This window comes from Acomys minous, assembly GCF_964271855.1.
Source record: "Acomys minous genome assembly, chromosome: 4".
NCBI classification, from domain to species: domain Eukaryota; kingdom Metazoa; phylum Chordata; class Mammalia; order Rodentia; family Muridae; genus Acomys; species Acomys minous.
The window spans coordinates 934,706-949,851 of record NC_140486.1 but is presented as its reverse complement, the minus strand read 5'-3'; the positions used below and the strand labels follow the sequence as shown (position 1 = coordinate 949,851).

At 39.9% G+C, this 15,146-nt stretch overlaps 1 protein-coding gene across 3 annotated transcripts in view; it reads left to right on the top strand.

Annotated features, from left to right (window-relative positions):
* RTTN (rotatin) overlaps nucleotides 1-15,146 on the top strand; it is a 172,622-nt gene that overhangs the window by 86,262 nt on the left and 71,214 nt on the right. For all 3 annotated transcript variants that reach the window (XR_014778421.1, XM_084778023.1, XM_084778024.1), the window contains 4 exons: nucleotides 1,486-1,614; nucleotides 2,229-2,339; nucleotides 5,542-5,700; nucleotides 7,689-7,760. Coding sequence is in view for 2 of the 3 variants with exons in the window: in XM_084778023.1 (XP_084634149.1) it covers nucleotides 1,486-1,614; nucleotides 2,229-2,339; nucleotides 5,542-5,700; nucleotides 7,689-7,760 (471 nt within the window). In the remaining variant the exon portion in view is untranslated. The remainder of the gene's footprint in view (nucleotides 1-1,485; nucleotides 1,615-2,228; nucleotides 2,340-5,541; nucleotides 5,701-7,688; nucleotides 7,761-15,146) is intronic.

Here is a 15,146-nt window from a genome sequence, read left to right as displayed (position 1 = left end):
CAATCCCGTCTTGAAAGAGCTGTTCTTCCAATACCAGGCCCTGTTGTTTCTGTACATGAGATCCTATATAAGGTCAGGTGGTCACAACTAATTAGGATATGTGAATGAGCACTAAGTTAATCCCAGTGTTCTGACAAATTATACCAAAGCTATGGACAGATATGATGACCTGGAAATAGGATTATTACAAAGATGGTAAAAAGAAAATAATAAGGATTTGATCATTCAAGATTTTTATTTCTAATGTACTCACTTAAAAACCTAAGTTTTTAATTATGAAGAACATCATATGAACCCACATTTTGGAAGTTAGTTGAGCCTATGGAGCTGTTGGTCATTGTCTAGCTTCCGCCTAGTCTTGTCGTTTGAGAGAAAATTTAAATTATCTGTTTACAAAAATTTATCATTGGTCAATATTCCTAAATTTTATATCAGGTAATATAAAAATCACATATATATATATATATATGTATATGTATGTGTGTGTGTGTGTGTGTGTGTGTGTGTGTGTGTGTGTATAATTTCCTTCACTGCATGAATTCAAGAAACAAATAAAAGAAAGCATAAAAGAGCCCCAAGGGAGCTGATGTGAAGCAGCCCATGTGGAGGTTTCCCGTGAAAGAGAGCAGCGAGGCCTTAGCCAGCCCCAGCACTTGCAGTTATATTAGTGCCCAAAACAAGTAGTAGTGCTTGCTTGGACTTACAACAGCATTTTTCTCCAAAGATATGGGACCTAAATATAGTATCTTAAAAAAAAACATGATTAAATATGAACTAGAAATAATTTTTGTCTTACTGAATTTTTAAATTTTAAATTGATAATCTATAAGGAGTATGTTTTCCCCTGCTTGGGAACAATGTCTGATTCATACAGAAATGGTCAAAGAAAATGCCACATTGAAAGTGTTTTATAGAGCAAACATCAGGACTTTTCTGATGTAGTTGCTTAGCTAAGGGGTTTCTTCACAAGATAAGTACTACTGCGTTGCCACTGTTGGGGAAGTGTGAGAGCTCTCCGATGTGTGGAAAAGAAATGAATTAATAAGCATATTCTCAAATGAGAAGAAGAAATCTAAGATCATTCAGAAGTAAATTAAATTTCTACTTGTGTTTAACACAAAGTTTTGCATAACCCTGGCAGTCAATGAGTTTTGTAGATCTAGTAATTTTGTATATACTTTTCAACTACACATTTAAAAATTTTTAAATAGAAATGTTACAGCACTTAAAATAAGTATCGGAAGTCTAAAAAATGTCCTAAGAAGGTACTAAATAAACATCCTTTGAACTGATCCCACAGTTGAAAATGTTTAAAAATATTTTTTAACCATGGTAAACTTTACCACTGTGGTACTATTAAGTATATTAATAGGACTGTTTTAAACTTCTATGGCTAAGCTTGATTAGATAGTTAGCAGAAAGATGCCTATTGGTATATATCCTTACAAGGAAAACCACTGTAAAATTGTTTGTATTTTCTTCTAGGTCATCACTTCTTTTTATGTGGAACGGGGAGGAAATGCTATGTCCTTCATGGGAAAAGGTGTGACAAAGAGCACCGTGCTTTGCTTGCTTCATTTATCCCATGAGATGATGGCCCAGGAGCCAAGCTCGGTAAGAGAAACACCAGCTGCCATCATCTCAGCTGCTGCTTGAAGAGGAATGTGCTGTGTCTCGCACATTCCAAGGCTATGAACGCGCTAAGAAAGTGTTATTTTAGAGTTGGTAGTAATAGGAATTATTGACATAGGGAGCTGTAGAGATGGAAACTGTTACACATGTGCCTTACACACAAAACAAACAAAAATAAAATCTATTTTTTGTTTTTGTTTTTTCCAGACAGGGTTTCTCTGAGCATCCCTGGCTGTCCTGAAACTCTCTTTGTAGACCAGGCTGGCCTTGAACTCACAAAGATCTGCCTGCCTCTGCTTCCTATGTGCTGGGAGTAAAGGTGTGCTCCATCACGCCCGGCTCAGAAATAAAATCTTTAAGACAGTAATTGTTTTGAGTTATAACATTTCTTGAAAATTATATGTGTCTGAATTTATTTAAAACTTTAGTTTGGTTGGAATCATTAAGGTTAAAAATTGTGTTAAGGGAAGCCAAGATTTTTATTTGTATTATTTTGGACAAAAAATGCATTTTTACTTTTTGATCTTCAAAAAATTAGACTCATTATAAGCTCTCTAAACTTACTTGAATTACTCTGTCTTTGGTTTTCATTCTAGGAGTGGATGCCACTTTGGTTCTTGCCTTTGGGCAGTCACAGTGAAGAACACGCTCCTACTCAGCAAGGGCTGGCCTGGCTAATTCCCTTATGGGTTGATAGAGACCCAGAGGTCAGTATAGAAGAGTAGTAAGTATGTTACATCTAGATTCAAAAGCAACTACAACACAACAGATATGCAATATTATGGGTTCTTGTAGTTGATACAACTTATGTTTTATTTAGCCCCCAATGTTCCCTCAGGCAACGATAAGCAAACACTGTTGACTGGGTTATTGCCATAAGAGAATTTTTGCCTTACAGTTTGTTGGCTGGAAGTTCAAGGTCTGTGTTCCAGCATAGCCAGGGTCTGGAGAGGGCTCTTATTTTCACTTACAGACGCCTGTCATTTTACATGGTGTTCATAAAGCTTTTCGCTGTACATACGTCAGGCTGTCACCAGTCTGGTTGGGGGTAGGACCTCATTGCTAAGAGTTCATTATGTTTAATTATATTGAGGAAGCCCTATTTCCAAACAGGTCACATTGGGAATTAAAACTTGCACTGAGATTGGAGGGTCATCCTTCAGCCTTGCTTTCCAAATTTGTTCCATTAAAATTCACATCCCTCTCTTTTCAAATAAGTACATTAATCACTATAAGTAGATTTAAAAACCAAACACCAAAACTTAATTCACTTTAACCTGAACTTTAGACTCTGAAGTCCAAACTTTTGTGTGAATATTATCTAAATCAAGAATACATGAGAATTCGTGAGGAAAGAATTTGTTCTTACCTAGGAAACTATGAAACACAGAAATTATGTATCTCTATTTGATTGTAGAACAGTCGTAGGATACAAATTTCTAGTCCTAAAGGGAGAAATAGGAATGGAAGAAATGAGGTTCCAAAGCAAATGCCCACGGCGAGGAAGGACATTGCACTAGCACTCAAGGATTAAACTGTGGATTATGGCCCTCTGGAGGCTGGAGAAACAGTCTCAACCCCAGCTTCCTACAACTCAGTGGGTAGCCTGACCTCTTCAGGCTGTCTCCCTGGGCTCCACCTGTGATGATGTGGTTACGGACAGCACCACCTTCCCTGAGGAATTGGACTGTGCCAGCCTGGCCCAGTGAAACTGGAGAGGCCACAGCCTTGGGAAGTGAGGGTGTTGCCTCGCCGCCATGCCTAGGCTAGGAATGGCCGCCCTGAGGGTCTCACTACATTTGGAACCATTATTCTCTCTGAGGAATTGCCTGTGTAATCCAAGCCCCTCAACCTCACAGTCACTGCAGCTCATTTTCTTGTTCCCTGCCATGCTACACTGGAATTGTCTCATCTCCATTCTGGCTCCTCCTAAAATGTCTAAACAGTGCTCATAATTGCTTCTCTGTGGCCTTTCCAGAACAAGACTTCCCATTTTGTACATAGGTAGCTAAGAACTTTTAAAAAATCACTTATAATTACCCTTAAAAAAAAACTCAAAAAAAAAAAACAACCCCAAATATATCATCCTTATTCAAATCATGTGTCCTTTGCATTTTGCTGTAAGCACTCAGGAGGTATTAATACACTCAGCACTTTACATAGAGATATTTTCAGCTATGTGCATAATTTCATTGCTCACAAAACACTTAACATTTGAGCACAGTTGGACCACTTTTACTTCTCTTTGTGTAAAGCAGCTTTACATTACTACAACAAATGCTAGGAGTAAAACAACTTACAAAGAGTCAACGTGTATTTTGGCTCACAGTTCTGAAAGTCACAGTCTCTTTGCTTTTGGTCCTGCAGCGGAGTCTTGCTGGGCGCTCATGCTGTAGCTGCTCACCTTCTAGCAGCTGGGCAGCAGAGAGAGAAAGCAGGCCACTGGGTCTCAGTATCCTTTGGGGGGCTTGCTTCCCTATCCTTAACAGTTCTACCTTCTGCTAGTAGTCCCATGGACTGGAGATGACACGTAACACACAGGCCCTTGGTGGTTACTTGTCCAAATCAGAGCACCATCGATTCAGGATCACCTTTCTTCTATACCACACTGCGAGTAAGGTCCTCATTTCTTTCTGACGTCACACTGGAATCATTCTTACAATTGATCTTCCTGCAGTCTTTTAGACTCTAGCCTGTTGTGTAGTTCAGAAGTCACGTCTGTGTCATTAGGTATCTGTTCTTGTTGGTAGGGAAAAAAAAATCTGTATTAATGTTTTCAGAAGGAGCTGCCTCAAACAAGCAGCAGTGTGGGTTCCCACATTTGTGGAGGCAGCTGGCTTCTTAGGAGACTCCCTTTCCACTATGCATGGCTGCCTTCTCATTACTTGTTCATTTTCCTCTTCTTGTTACAGGACATGGGGAAAGACATCTTGTCTTTTTAAGGCAGCTACCCCACTTCATTTTAAAAGCCTCGTAATATTAATGTGCCATTTGTTCAGTGATGTTGAGTAAGAAATGGTGGATCGTATTTAAAACCTTGATTTGTAGACGTATTATTTGATCTGAACTTAGAATGTACAGCTTTAGGAACTAAGCACTTGGACTCATTACCTGACTGTTTTATGGATGTGTTATTTTTATTCTGTAATTGTTACTAAAAAATGCATTGTTATCTTAAATAGCAGTTATGCTATGGCCAGCATTACTGTACCAAATTAAGCTTTCTTGAAACATTTTTCTCTTAAAATAACTTGAGAAAGTACTACATGCCCTATAAAGAAATGTGATCCAGCTACATAGTTTTTAAATGAAGTATTAAAAAATTAAAACTATTTATTTGGAAAAAATACTGCTAAATAAAAAGTAGAACATAATATTTTTTAAGAATGAGGAATAAATAGGAATCATGTTTGATAAATAAGTATTCTTTGCTTTTCCTTAAAAATCCTTATAAATTATAATTGCTTTAATACTTATAGCTATCTAGGTTAACCTCATATAACATTTGATTATAGTCTACTTCTTTTTCAGGTCATTTCTTTTCTTTTCTTTTTCTTTCTTTTTCAACCCTGATACAGAAATTTTGTAAAGTCAATGCTGTTTTCACACATATGTAGGACACTGTTTCTATGTGTCTTTTAATATGTAGGTATGTAAGGCCAGTGACATCTTCATGCATTTGAAGGACACTGTTTCTGAGTGTCCTTTAGTGTGTAGGAATGTAAGGCCAGTGCCATAGTCACACACGTGTAGGACACTATTTCTGTGTGTCCTTTGGTATGTAGGAATGTAGAGCCAGTGCATGTTCACACAGTTCTAACACACCTTTTGCACCAGAGGGGTGACTCCATGCTGGCATGGAGCATGCTGGGATGGAGCACCCTTGGATTGACATCTCTGTCTTGACAGGTGAGATTCACAGCACTGGGCTTGGGCTCAGCACTGACTGCTACTGAAGCTGGCTGTGTGGCCTTGGCAAGCAGCTGTCAGAACATCTCTGGTGGGCTCTGGGGAACTGCGGTGAACATCCTTCTGGATCAGTCAGAGTGCAGCGTGGTGCGCCGGGAGGTATGTCTGTAAAGCAGCCTAATTCACCTGCCTTCCCCTTTATTGACATTAGAAGTCTATTGCACGTCAAGTCCACTTGACTTGCTGTTTGGGAGAGTAGACTGACAAAAATCATTATTTATTTTGCTGACCAAAAATTAAAATGACAAGTGATTACTTTACAGTAAAATTCAAGTCCTCTATTCAATTAAGGCAGAATATTTAAAATTTTTGTATTACATATTTATGTATTTTTTGTGTATATGTACATGCATATGAACACACGTTTGTGCACGTGCTCTCCTGAGGGAGGACAACTTGTGAGAACCTGTTCTTTCCTCCCATCAGGTGGGTTCTGGGGATACAATTCAGTCTTGGGAGTAAGTGTCTCTACTTGCTGTCTTTACCTTGCCATCTTACTGTTCCAGAAATGATATTTTAATATGAGCTTTTTATATTACTTATTGTAAAGTAATTCACAGAAAACATTTGTTTTTAACATGTATTGGCCTTTAATGTTTGTAATCCCTTAATAATGAGAAGTATTTTCTTTTTTTTTTTTTTGAGGCAATTCGATTTTATTTTTTTTTCCATTTTTTTTTATTATTAATTTATTCTTGTTACATCTCAATGGTTATCCCGTCCCTTGTATCCTCCCATTCTTCCCTCCCTCCCATTTTCCCCTTATTCCCCTCCCCTATGACAGTTCCTGAGGGGGATTACCTCCCCCTCTATATGATCATAGGGTATCAAGTCTCTTCTTGTCCCCTGGATGGGGAGACCTGATGGCACTCAGAGAAGTATTTTCAAAATAATATTTCACAGTGCATGTCAATAATATTTGAAAATAATATAAACACTAACTTAATTTATGTTCTTAAAGTTATTTATTTATTTGTTATTTAGTCATTTACCTGTGCACATGCCTGTGCTTATGAGGGTCAGAGGACAAATCCCCAGTCAGTTCTCTTTTGTCATCTTGTGTGTTATAGGGACCAAACTTGGGTCATCCATAAGCGCCTCCGCCCACTGTGCCATCCTGTCAGCTCAAACTGGTGTTTGTTTTTGTTGTTGTTATTTATTGCTGCTTCTGTCTAGTGATGACTCATACTAGTAGTTTAAAAATTACGAGCAAATAGTGCTCAGAGGTTTCTGAAGAAATCATCAGTTCCTGGCCCACCAATATCCAGTACCCAGTGGAAAAAGCATAGATCATTTTTCATATTAGCTGCTGTCATAATTTCAAATGGTAATTGTTACATTTATGCATTTTTTTGATTCATTAATTTTAAACGTTGGGTTTTTTTGGTTGGTTTGTTTGTTTTCGAGGCAGGGTTTCTCTGTAGCCTTGTCTGTCTTGTACTTGCTTTGTAGACCAGGCTGTCCACGACCTCACAGTGCTACCCCTACCTGTCCCTCTCCAAGTGCTGGGATATAGGCGTGTGCTACTGTGCCCGGTTTAATTTTAAACTTTTTAAATTCACCACCAGTGCAGATGGATGGAAGGTTTTCTCTTAGAATTTCTCACATTCTCATTATTCTCTTAGTACAATTGCGGAAAATCTTTCACTAAATGAAATTCAGTTCTTATGTTCGTATGATTCGTCACCTTATGGTCTGGTAGGTAGAACTGGACATTTGTGCTTTGAGATTATTAGGAAGCTTTGTACGAAAGAGAAGGAGACTGAAGAGGGAGAAGGCAGGTGTTTGCTATCTGTGTGTGTAACCCTAGGAACGAATTTGAGGGCATCATGTGCATTTCTTAAATGCTTCTAGAATCTCTTATACTAGTCAATTTTGCATCAACTAAATTTTGAAATAGTAAACTATATTTTCTTATGAAGTAATTTCTTAGTTTGCTCATTACATAATTCAGTCATCAGCTGAGAAGAAATGAGTTTATGAGATCTTGTAGCCTGCTGTGGCCTCTATATTTGATTACAGCAATTGGTTATTTCAGAGATGACAACAAGATGGCAGTATTGACATTTTGTGTTTTTAATTTTCAGGCTGCATTTATTCTTCAGAATCTCCTTGTAATTCCGATGCCTTCAGAAGTTAAAAATGATTACACTTGGCAGGTGGGAATAAACAGTTATCACTCTAGCAGATATTTTTATTCATTATTTTTTAAATTTTCAGCATGTGTGTGCAACTAGTCTTTTGTGTCTGTGGGTTTCATATTTGTGGATTTAAGTAACCAGGCGTTGAAAATATTCAACAGAAAGTAATTGTACTGAATAATTACAGACATATTTCTTTCTTTTTTCCTTTATTAATTTATTCTTGTTACATCTCAATGGTTATCCCATCCCTTGTATCCTCCCATTCTTCCCTCCCTCCCATTTCCCCCTTATTCCTCTCCCCTATGACTGTTCCTGAGGGGATTGCCTCCCCCTGTATATGTTCATAGGGTATCAGGTCTCTTCTTGGTAACCTGCTGACAGACATTTTTCTTATCATTCTCCTTAAACAGTATAGCATGACAAATACATACAATAGCGTTCAGTTATTGTAAGTGACTTAGTCAGCCGAATATGTATAGATAATCACAAATAGCACTCTGCTTATATAGGAATTAATTTCTCTGCACAGAGTTTGGTATTTGTGAGAGTTTAAGAACCAGTCTCTTGTTGAGACCAAATGGCTAGACTTTATTACTTAAAAACTGTGTGTACGGCAGCAGACATTTCTTAATTAGAGGGTGGTAACTGTCTGCTGCTTGCTCACAGTTAAACATTCTCCGGGGCTGTGAAGTGGCCCAGCAGGAGAAAGGAGCGAACAGACAATAAAGTTGTCCTCTAACCTCCACACGCATGGCACATGTGGCCATATACTCACATAATAATAATTTAATTAAAAAATTAAGATTTGCTTATTTTACGTGTATGATTGTTTTGCCTTCATATGTGTGCACCACGTGCATGCCTGGTGCCCACAGAGGTAAGAAAGGAGTGTCGGGTCCCTTGGAGCTGGAGCTACAGATGATCATGACTCACCATATAGGTGCAGTGACTCAAACCTGGGTCCTCTGTAAGACTGAAAAGTGCTCTTAACCTCAAATAAAGTCTTAATCTCTCCAACTTCCAATAAAACATTTATTTTTATTTATTTGTTTGTCTGTTGGTTTTGAGACAAGAACATGCCATGTAGCCTTGGCCAGCCTGGAACTCACTGTGCACATCCGGTTGACCTCAAACTCAACAGAGATCTGCCTTTCTCTACTTCCCAGAGTTGGGATTAAAGGCATGTGCCACCATACCCAGCCTGATAGGACATTTATAAAACAATAAAATTGTAAGGAAAAAACTCTATACTTTTAGGATTAGTAATGCTTAGCATGATATACACTAAGTACTTTTCTAGAAGCTTCATGTGTATTAACTTCACGTGTATTAATGGTTGTTTTTGTGAATGTTTCTCTTATTTAATATATATATATATGTTTGGAATACATATATATTAGTTTAGAATACATATATATAGTTTAGAAGTTTTAGCACACAGGTTTGGAATAGTGTGATGAAGCCATATGGTTAGTCAGTGGGAAACCCTTGCTGTGAGTATAGAGAGGGTTTTTTTTTTTTTTTTTTTTTTTGGTCCACATCATTAAATTGGCTCTGCAATTTAATAATAAGGTGGTTGTATTTAAAAAATGCAATCATATTAAATTGTTTTATTTTCCTGAGTTAGCATATAGTTGGGGCCATGATTTATCTCTATTTCCTTATATTAGATTTTTAAAAATAATGAATGTCAAGTCATTAGTTAACATTTAAGTAGATAATTTGTAGAAAAAGAAAGTGATGTCATTGTAGGCATGAAATGTGTTTGCTATTATTTTATCTTCATCTATGATTGTATGCCTATGAGAATGTTATGTGTATTTCTCTAGATCCTCTACAAATGTTTATTTTGAAGTTCTCCTCAGAATATGAACTAATAGTTACTGAATCAAGCTGAGCTTCAGAAAGGCTGATTTCAGTGTGTCACCTGATGTGAGATCCAGCTGGCAGTTACTTCCTGGGGTGTTCACTTCTTCAGTCTTTACAAAGCCAATTAGCTGTGCTGTTGCCAGAATTCATTTCTAGCCATGTATGTGTGTGTGTGTGTGTGTGTGTGTGTGTGTGTGTGTGTGTGTGTGTGTTCGTTCTTGTGTGTGCATATGTATGTCTGTGTGTGTGTGTGTGTACATTGTGAATGTGTGCATGCACACATGTGTGTGGGTGTATGTGTGCACCACAGTGCAGGCCGAGAGGATGGAAGCAGGTCTGTGAAGTCTGTTTTTCCCTCCTTCTTTTATGAGGTGCAGGGGTGGGGCTCAGGCCATCCGGCTTACACAGCAGGACCTTTTACCCTCTGAGTCTTCCTGCTATCCTCTGAAAATGGTTCTAAAGTCTTTAATTTCTGAAAGACACTAGTGTTTTGTTTTTACCATTAAATTGGATTCTTTACCACATATTACTTTTACTTCTTTTCCTCATTTCTTACCAATATAATTTGTCTTTTTGTCTAGAATGTTTGTTTTTGAAGGTTGGGGCCATAGTTTATTATTTTTCTTTAATTAATTAAGTTATTCATTTATTCACTTTCCATCCTGATTGAAGCCCCCTTTCTCCTCTTCTCCCAGCCCCAGCCTCCTGCCCTCTTCACCCATTCCCCTCTCCCATTCTTCTCAGAGGAGGGACCCCACCCCACCCCACCCTGCCCTGCCTCACCCACCCCACCCTACCCCGCCCCGCCCCGCCCCGCCCCACCCTACCCCGCCCCACCCCGCCCCGCCTCGCCCGCCCCACCCTACCCCACCCCACCCTACCCCGCCCCGCCCCGCCCCGCCCCACCCTACCCCGCCCCACCCTGCCCTGCCTCGCCCGCCCCACCCTACCCCACCCCACCCCACCCTACCCCGCCCCGCCCCACCCCACCCTACCCCACCCACCCCGCTCACCCCGCCCCACCCGCTGCCATTGCCCCAGTGCTTCATGCTGACTCAGGACTTATGGTTCTGGGGACTGAACCAAGGCCTTGCTTATGCTGGGCAGCAAGTACTCTACCACAGATAGGTTTGATGTTTTGAAATGTGCTCTAACAGTTTCCACTGGAGAGGAGATGGCATTGCTTTAGAATTTCTGGCTTAGTAGTATGCAAAGCACAACTTTTGTTATTAGCCTTATGTAAGGGAAGTCTTTCTTTTGTATCATAATATCTCCCATTTTCTGTATAGATACAGAAATATGCTAGAGATGGAAGAGGAACAGATGAACAGCATGTGAACACTGCTTCCCTTGGCCTCCAGTGAACGCCCGTACCACCTTCCCTTAAAGGCTAGGGAGCCAGCCCTGCTGAGAATGAGAGCTCAGTTCTTGGTCTAGAAATCTTCACGTATTGTAGCTCTTTCAAATTTAGGGCATTTCTCTTAAGAATGATGTTTATAACGGCTCACCTTTATTCACACCAACTATCAAGGCTGTCTATCCAGAAAACAGAATCAGTGTTGAAGCCCTGGAAATTATATTGTGGTTCTAGCCACGCAGTGCCTGTCCACTAGTGCTCTACAGCCCAGCTGCTTGTGGCTGGTTTGGTTGTTGGGTTTACTTTGAAGACTAGCGTTCCCAGTGCCTGCAATGTTTACAACTAACCTTAGACTGGATTATGACAAGAAATCTAATGGTCAGAAGTGGATATTCTCTCTCTCCCTCCCTCTCCCTCCCCCGCCCCCCCCCCCCGTGTGTGTGTGTGTGTGTGTGTGTGTGTGTGTGTGTGTGTGTTTATGTCCATGCCTATGGCATTTGCTTAGTGCTTGCATATTGGGGGTATTCAGTGACCAAATTTAATGATCTGGAGCTAATGACCTGATTTAGGGAAAGACGGGCATTTTACAACGTTTTATGTATTCTACTAGTGGCTTATGCAGAATTTTTGTAATGATAGAGTTGTTCTTCCCTTGAAAAGAATATAATAGTATAAAGGAGTTATTATGTGTTTCAATATACCAGATTATTACTAGATTATGAGGGTAATACACTTGTTCTCACTTTGCTTTCTACATTTGCAATAGGCCTTTGAATTGGCACATGCACACTTCTTCACTCAAATTTCCCAGTGTTATTTTTCATATGTGGTTTAACTTGTCTGTGTGATGGTTGTTCTTTTGAAAAATATTTTTATATTTATTTTTTATAATTTATTCACATTACATCTCAATTGTTATCCCCTCACTCTTATCTTCCTGTTCCCACCCTCCCTCCCTCTTCTGACCTATTCCTTTCCCCTAGACCTCTGACAGGGGTGGCCCTCCTACCCCACTGTCTGGCCACAGCCTATCAGGTCTCATCAGGATAGCCTGAATCCTTTCCTCTGTGTGCCCGCAAGGCCATCCTGCCAAGGGGCAGTGATCAAATTGTGGGCACCAGAGTGCCTGTCAGAGGGTCAGCAGCAGTCCTCCCCCATGTCAGAGGGTCAGCAGCAGTCCTCCCCCATGTCAGAGGGTCAGCAGCAGTCCTCCCCTATGTCGGAGGGTCAGCAGCAGTCCTCCCCCTACGTGGAGAACGAGTCGTCCACTGGCTGCAGGAGTCTAGGTTCTCTGCATGCGTTGTCCTTGGGTGGTGCTGCCAGCCTTGACTGTCCCTGCCTCCTCTGGGTCCTTCCATCCCCCAACTCTTCGATACAACTCTCAGTGCTCTGCCCAGAGTCCAGCTTCTAGACCCAGTATCTGTCCTGATCTTCCACTGGGGGAGTCTCCCAGAGGACATCTATGTTGGGCTAATATCCACTTATAAGTAAGTATAAACCATGCATGTCTTTCTGGGTCCGGTTTACCTCAGTCAGGATGGTTTTTTTCTAGTTCTGTCCATTTGCCTACAAATTTCAAGATTTCTTTGTTTGTAATAGCTGAGTAGTATTGTGTAAATGTACCACAGTTTCTTTATTGATTGTCAACTTGACACACCTGGGAAGAAGGAGCCTCAAGTGAAGGAATTACCTCCATTAGGATAGCTTAAGAGTGTGTGTTTAAGCTGGGCAGTGGTGGCACACGCCTTTAACTCCAGCACTTGGGAGGCAGAGGCAGGTAGATCTCTGTGAGTTTGAGGCAGCCTGGTCTACAAAGCAAATCTAGGACAGCCAGAACTACAAAAGAAACCCTGTCTTGAAAAACCAGATAGATGATAGATGATAGATGGTAGATAGGTAGGTAGGTAGGTAGGTAGATAGATAGATAGATAGATAGATAGATAGATAGATAGATGGTCTATAAAGCAAATCTAGGACAGCCAGGACTGCAAGAGAAACCCTGTCTTGAAAAACCAGATAGATGATAGATGATAGATAGACAGACAGACAGACAGACAGACAGACAGACAGAGAGGGAGAGGAGAGGGAGAAGGAGAGAGGGAGAGAGGGAGAGGGAGGGAGGGAGGGGGAGAGAGAGACAGAGAGAGACAGAGAGAGAGAGAGAGAGAGAGAGAGAGAGAGAGAGAGAGAGAGAGAGAGAAAGAGAGAGAGAGAGGGAGAGAGAGGGAGGGAGGGAGGGAGAAGGAGAAGGAGAGAGAGAGAGAATATGTGTATGGGGGTGGGGCACATTTTTTGATTGCTAAATGATAGAGGAGGGCCAAGCCCATGGTGGGCAGATGGGCAGGGTTATAGAAGGAAGCAAGCTGAGCAAGAGCAGGAATTAAGCCAGTAGGTGCTGTTCCCTCATAGTCTCATGGTCTTTGTTTCAGTTTGTGACTAGAATTTAGCTTCGCTACAGAATGGACTATATAACCCATAAGCCAGATAAACCTTCTCTTTCTCAAGTTGTTTAAGGTCATGGTGTCTATCACAGAAACAAAACTGATTTTCTGGTGTCTTTTAAAGGTTTGTTACTTTCTGTGAATCACAGGCACACTGTTCCTTTCCCCCTTCATTATGAAGGATGAATTTCTTAAAAACAAGGACATTCTCTTACATGATAATAATAGTTTTTATAGTATGTTATGCAATTCTACCAAGAACCTTATATAAATATAATGTTTGTTTAATAGTTAACCAAATCAAAATAAGCTACTGAAAGGTAGATTTCAGGGTACCTGACACACGACCTAGCCGACATCTATCTTCTGGATCATTTCCTTTCTTTTGTTTATGGAGAAAGGAAATCCAATCTTGGATCCAACTTAGAATACATTTTTCATTTAGTTATTTTCATCCGAACGTGTTTCTAATTCTTTTACATCTATAATCTTTTTGAAGGACGCATGCTCTTCAGATTCTGTAATGTCTTTCTGTTAGTCTTACCTGTTTCCTTATGATTAAATTTGTATACTTCAGTCTTTTCATAAAACACATAGAAATGATGTACTCGGACTTATCTTTTTTCTATTATTTTGGTTATATTGATTGATTTCTTGGTGATTGCCTATTTTTATTGTTAAGAAACATTTTGATACTTTGTCAATGTTATCTGAAGTAATTATATGACATTTACTAATGATTTTGTAATTATGTCATTTCTTTCTATATTCACTACATTCGACTCTAGCGCTTTCCTGTTTTTCACTGCTACTAGCTTGTTCACTTATTTATCCACTTTAGTATAGACTCCAGGCCTCTTAGTTTGTTTCTCAGATTGCCACCTCTGTCTCTTTGTTTGGTTGATCAGATTATTCTAGCTTTGGCTAAGACTGTCCTTGATGATGACTCTTTTGTCCTTTAGACTTGTCTTTGGAAAGTTGGAACATTAAGCTTACTTTCTGGTGAAGAAAGGTGTTATCCTTTAGTTTTCTGGCCTCAGCCTAGAATCAGGTATTTGCTCACAGGTCTCTGATTACTTTCCAGTAATGTATGTATGGGGGCTGGAGAGATGGCTCAGCAATTAAGAGCACTTACTGCTTTTCCAGAGAACCCAGGACAGCTCACAACCACCTGTAACTTCCGCTCTAGGGGATCTCATGTCGTCTTTTGGCCTCTGTAGGCATCAGACATGCATGTAGTGCCCAAACATACATGCAGGCAAAACACCCACACACATGTAAAAAGTTTTAAAGAAGAAGCAGTATGTACACATGTATTGCTAATATGGGCGTTTTTTGTTTTTTAACATTTTCTATTTTGAGGGAGGGTCTCTAACCTAGGCTAATCTCAAACTCCTTATGTAACTGCAGATGGCCTTCCGGCCTACAGGCCTGTACTACCTACCATTTCTAGGTTACATGGTGCCAGGGCCTTGTGCATGCGAGTCGAACACTCTGTCAAACAAGCTACCTCCCCAACCCTATGAGTGATGCTTAGAAATGAAGTCTGGTGTATGGATGTGCTCCCTGTTCTTGACTTCTCTTGCTTCTGTGTCTGTGCATGTGCTAGTCTTTGTGTGTATGTTTTTGATCAATAGAAGCACTTATTAGTATATATTATTAGTTATAAGTTATTCATATATATGCTTCATGTTTGTATAGTCAATACACGTATTTTTATCTTTTACTGTTACA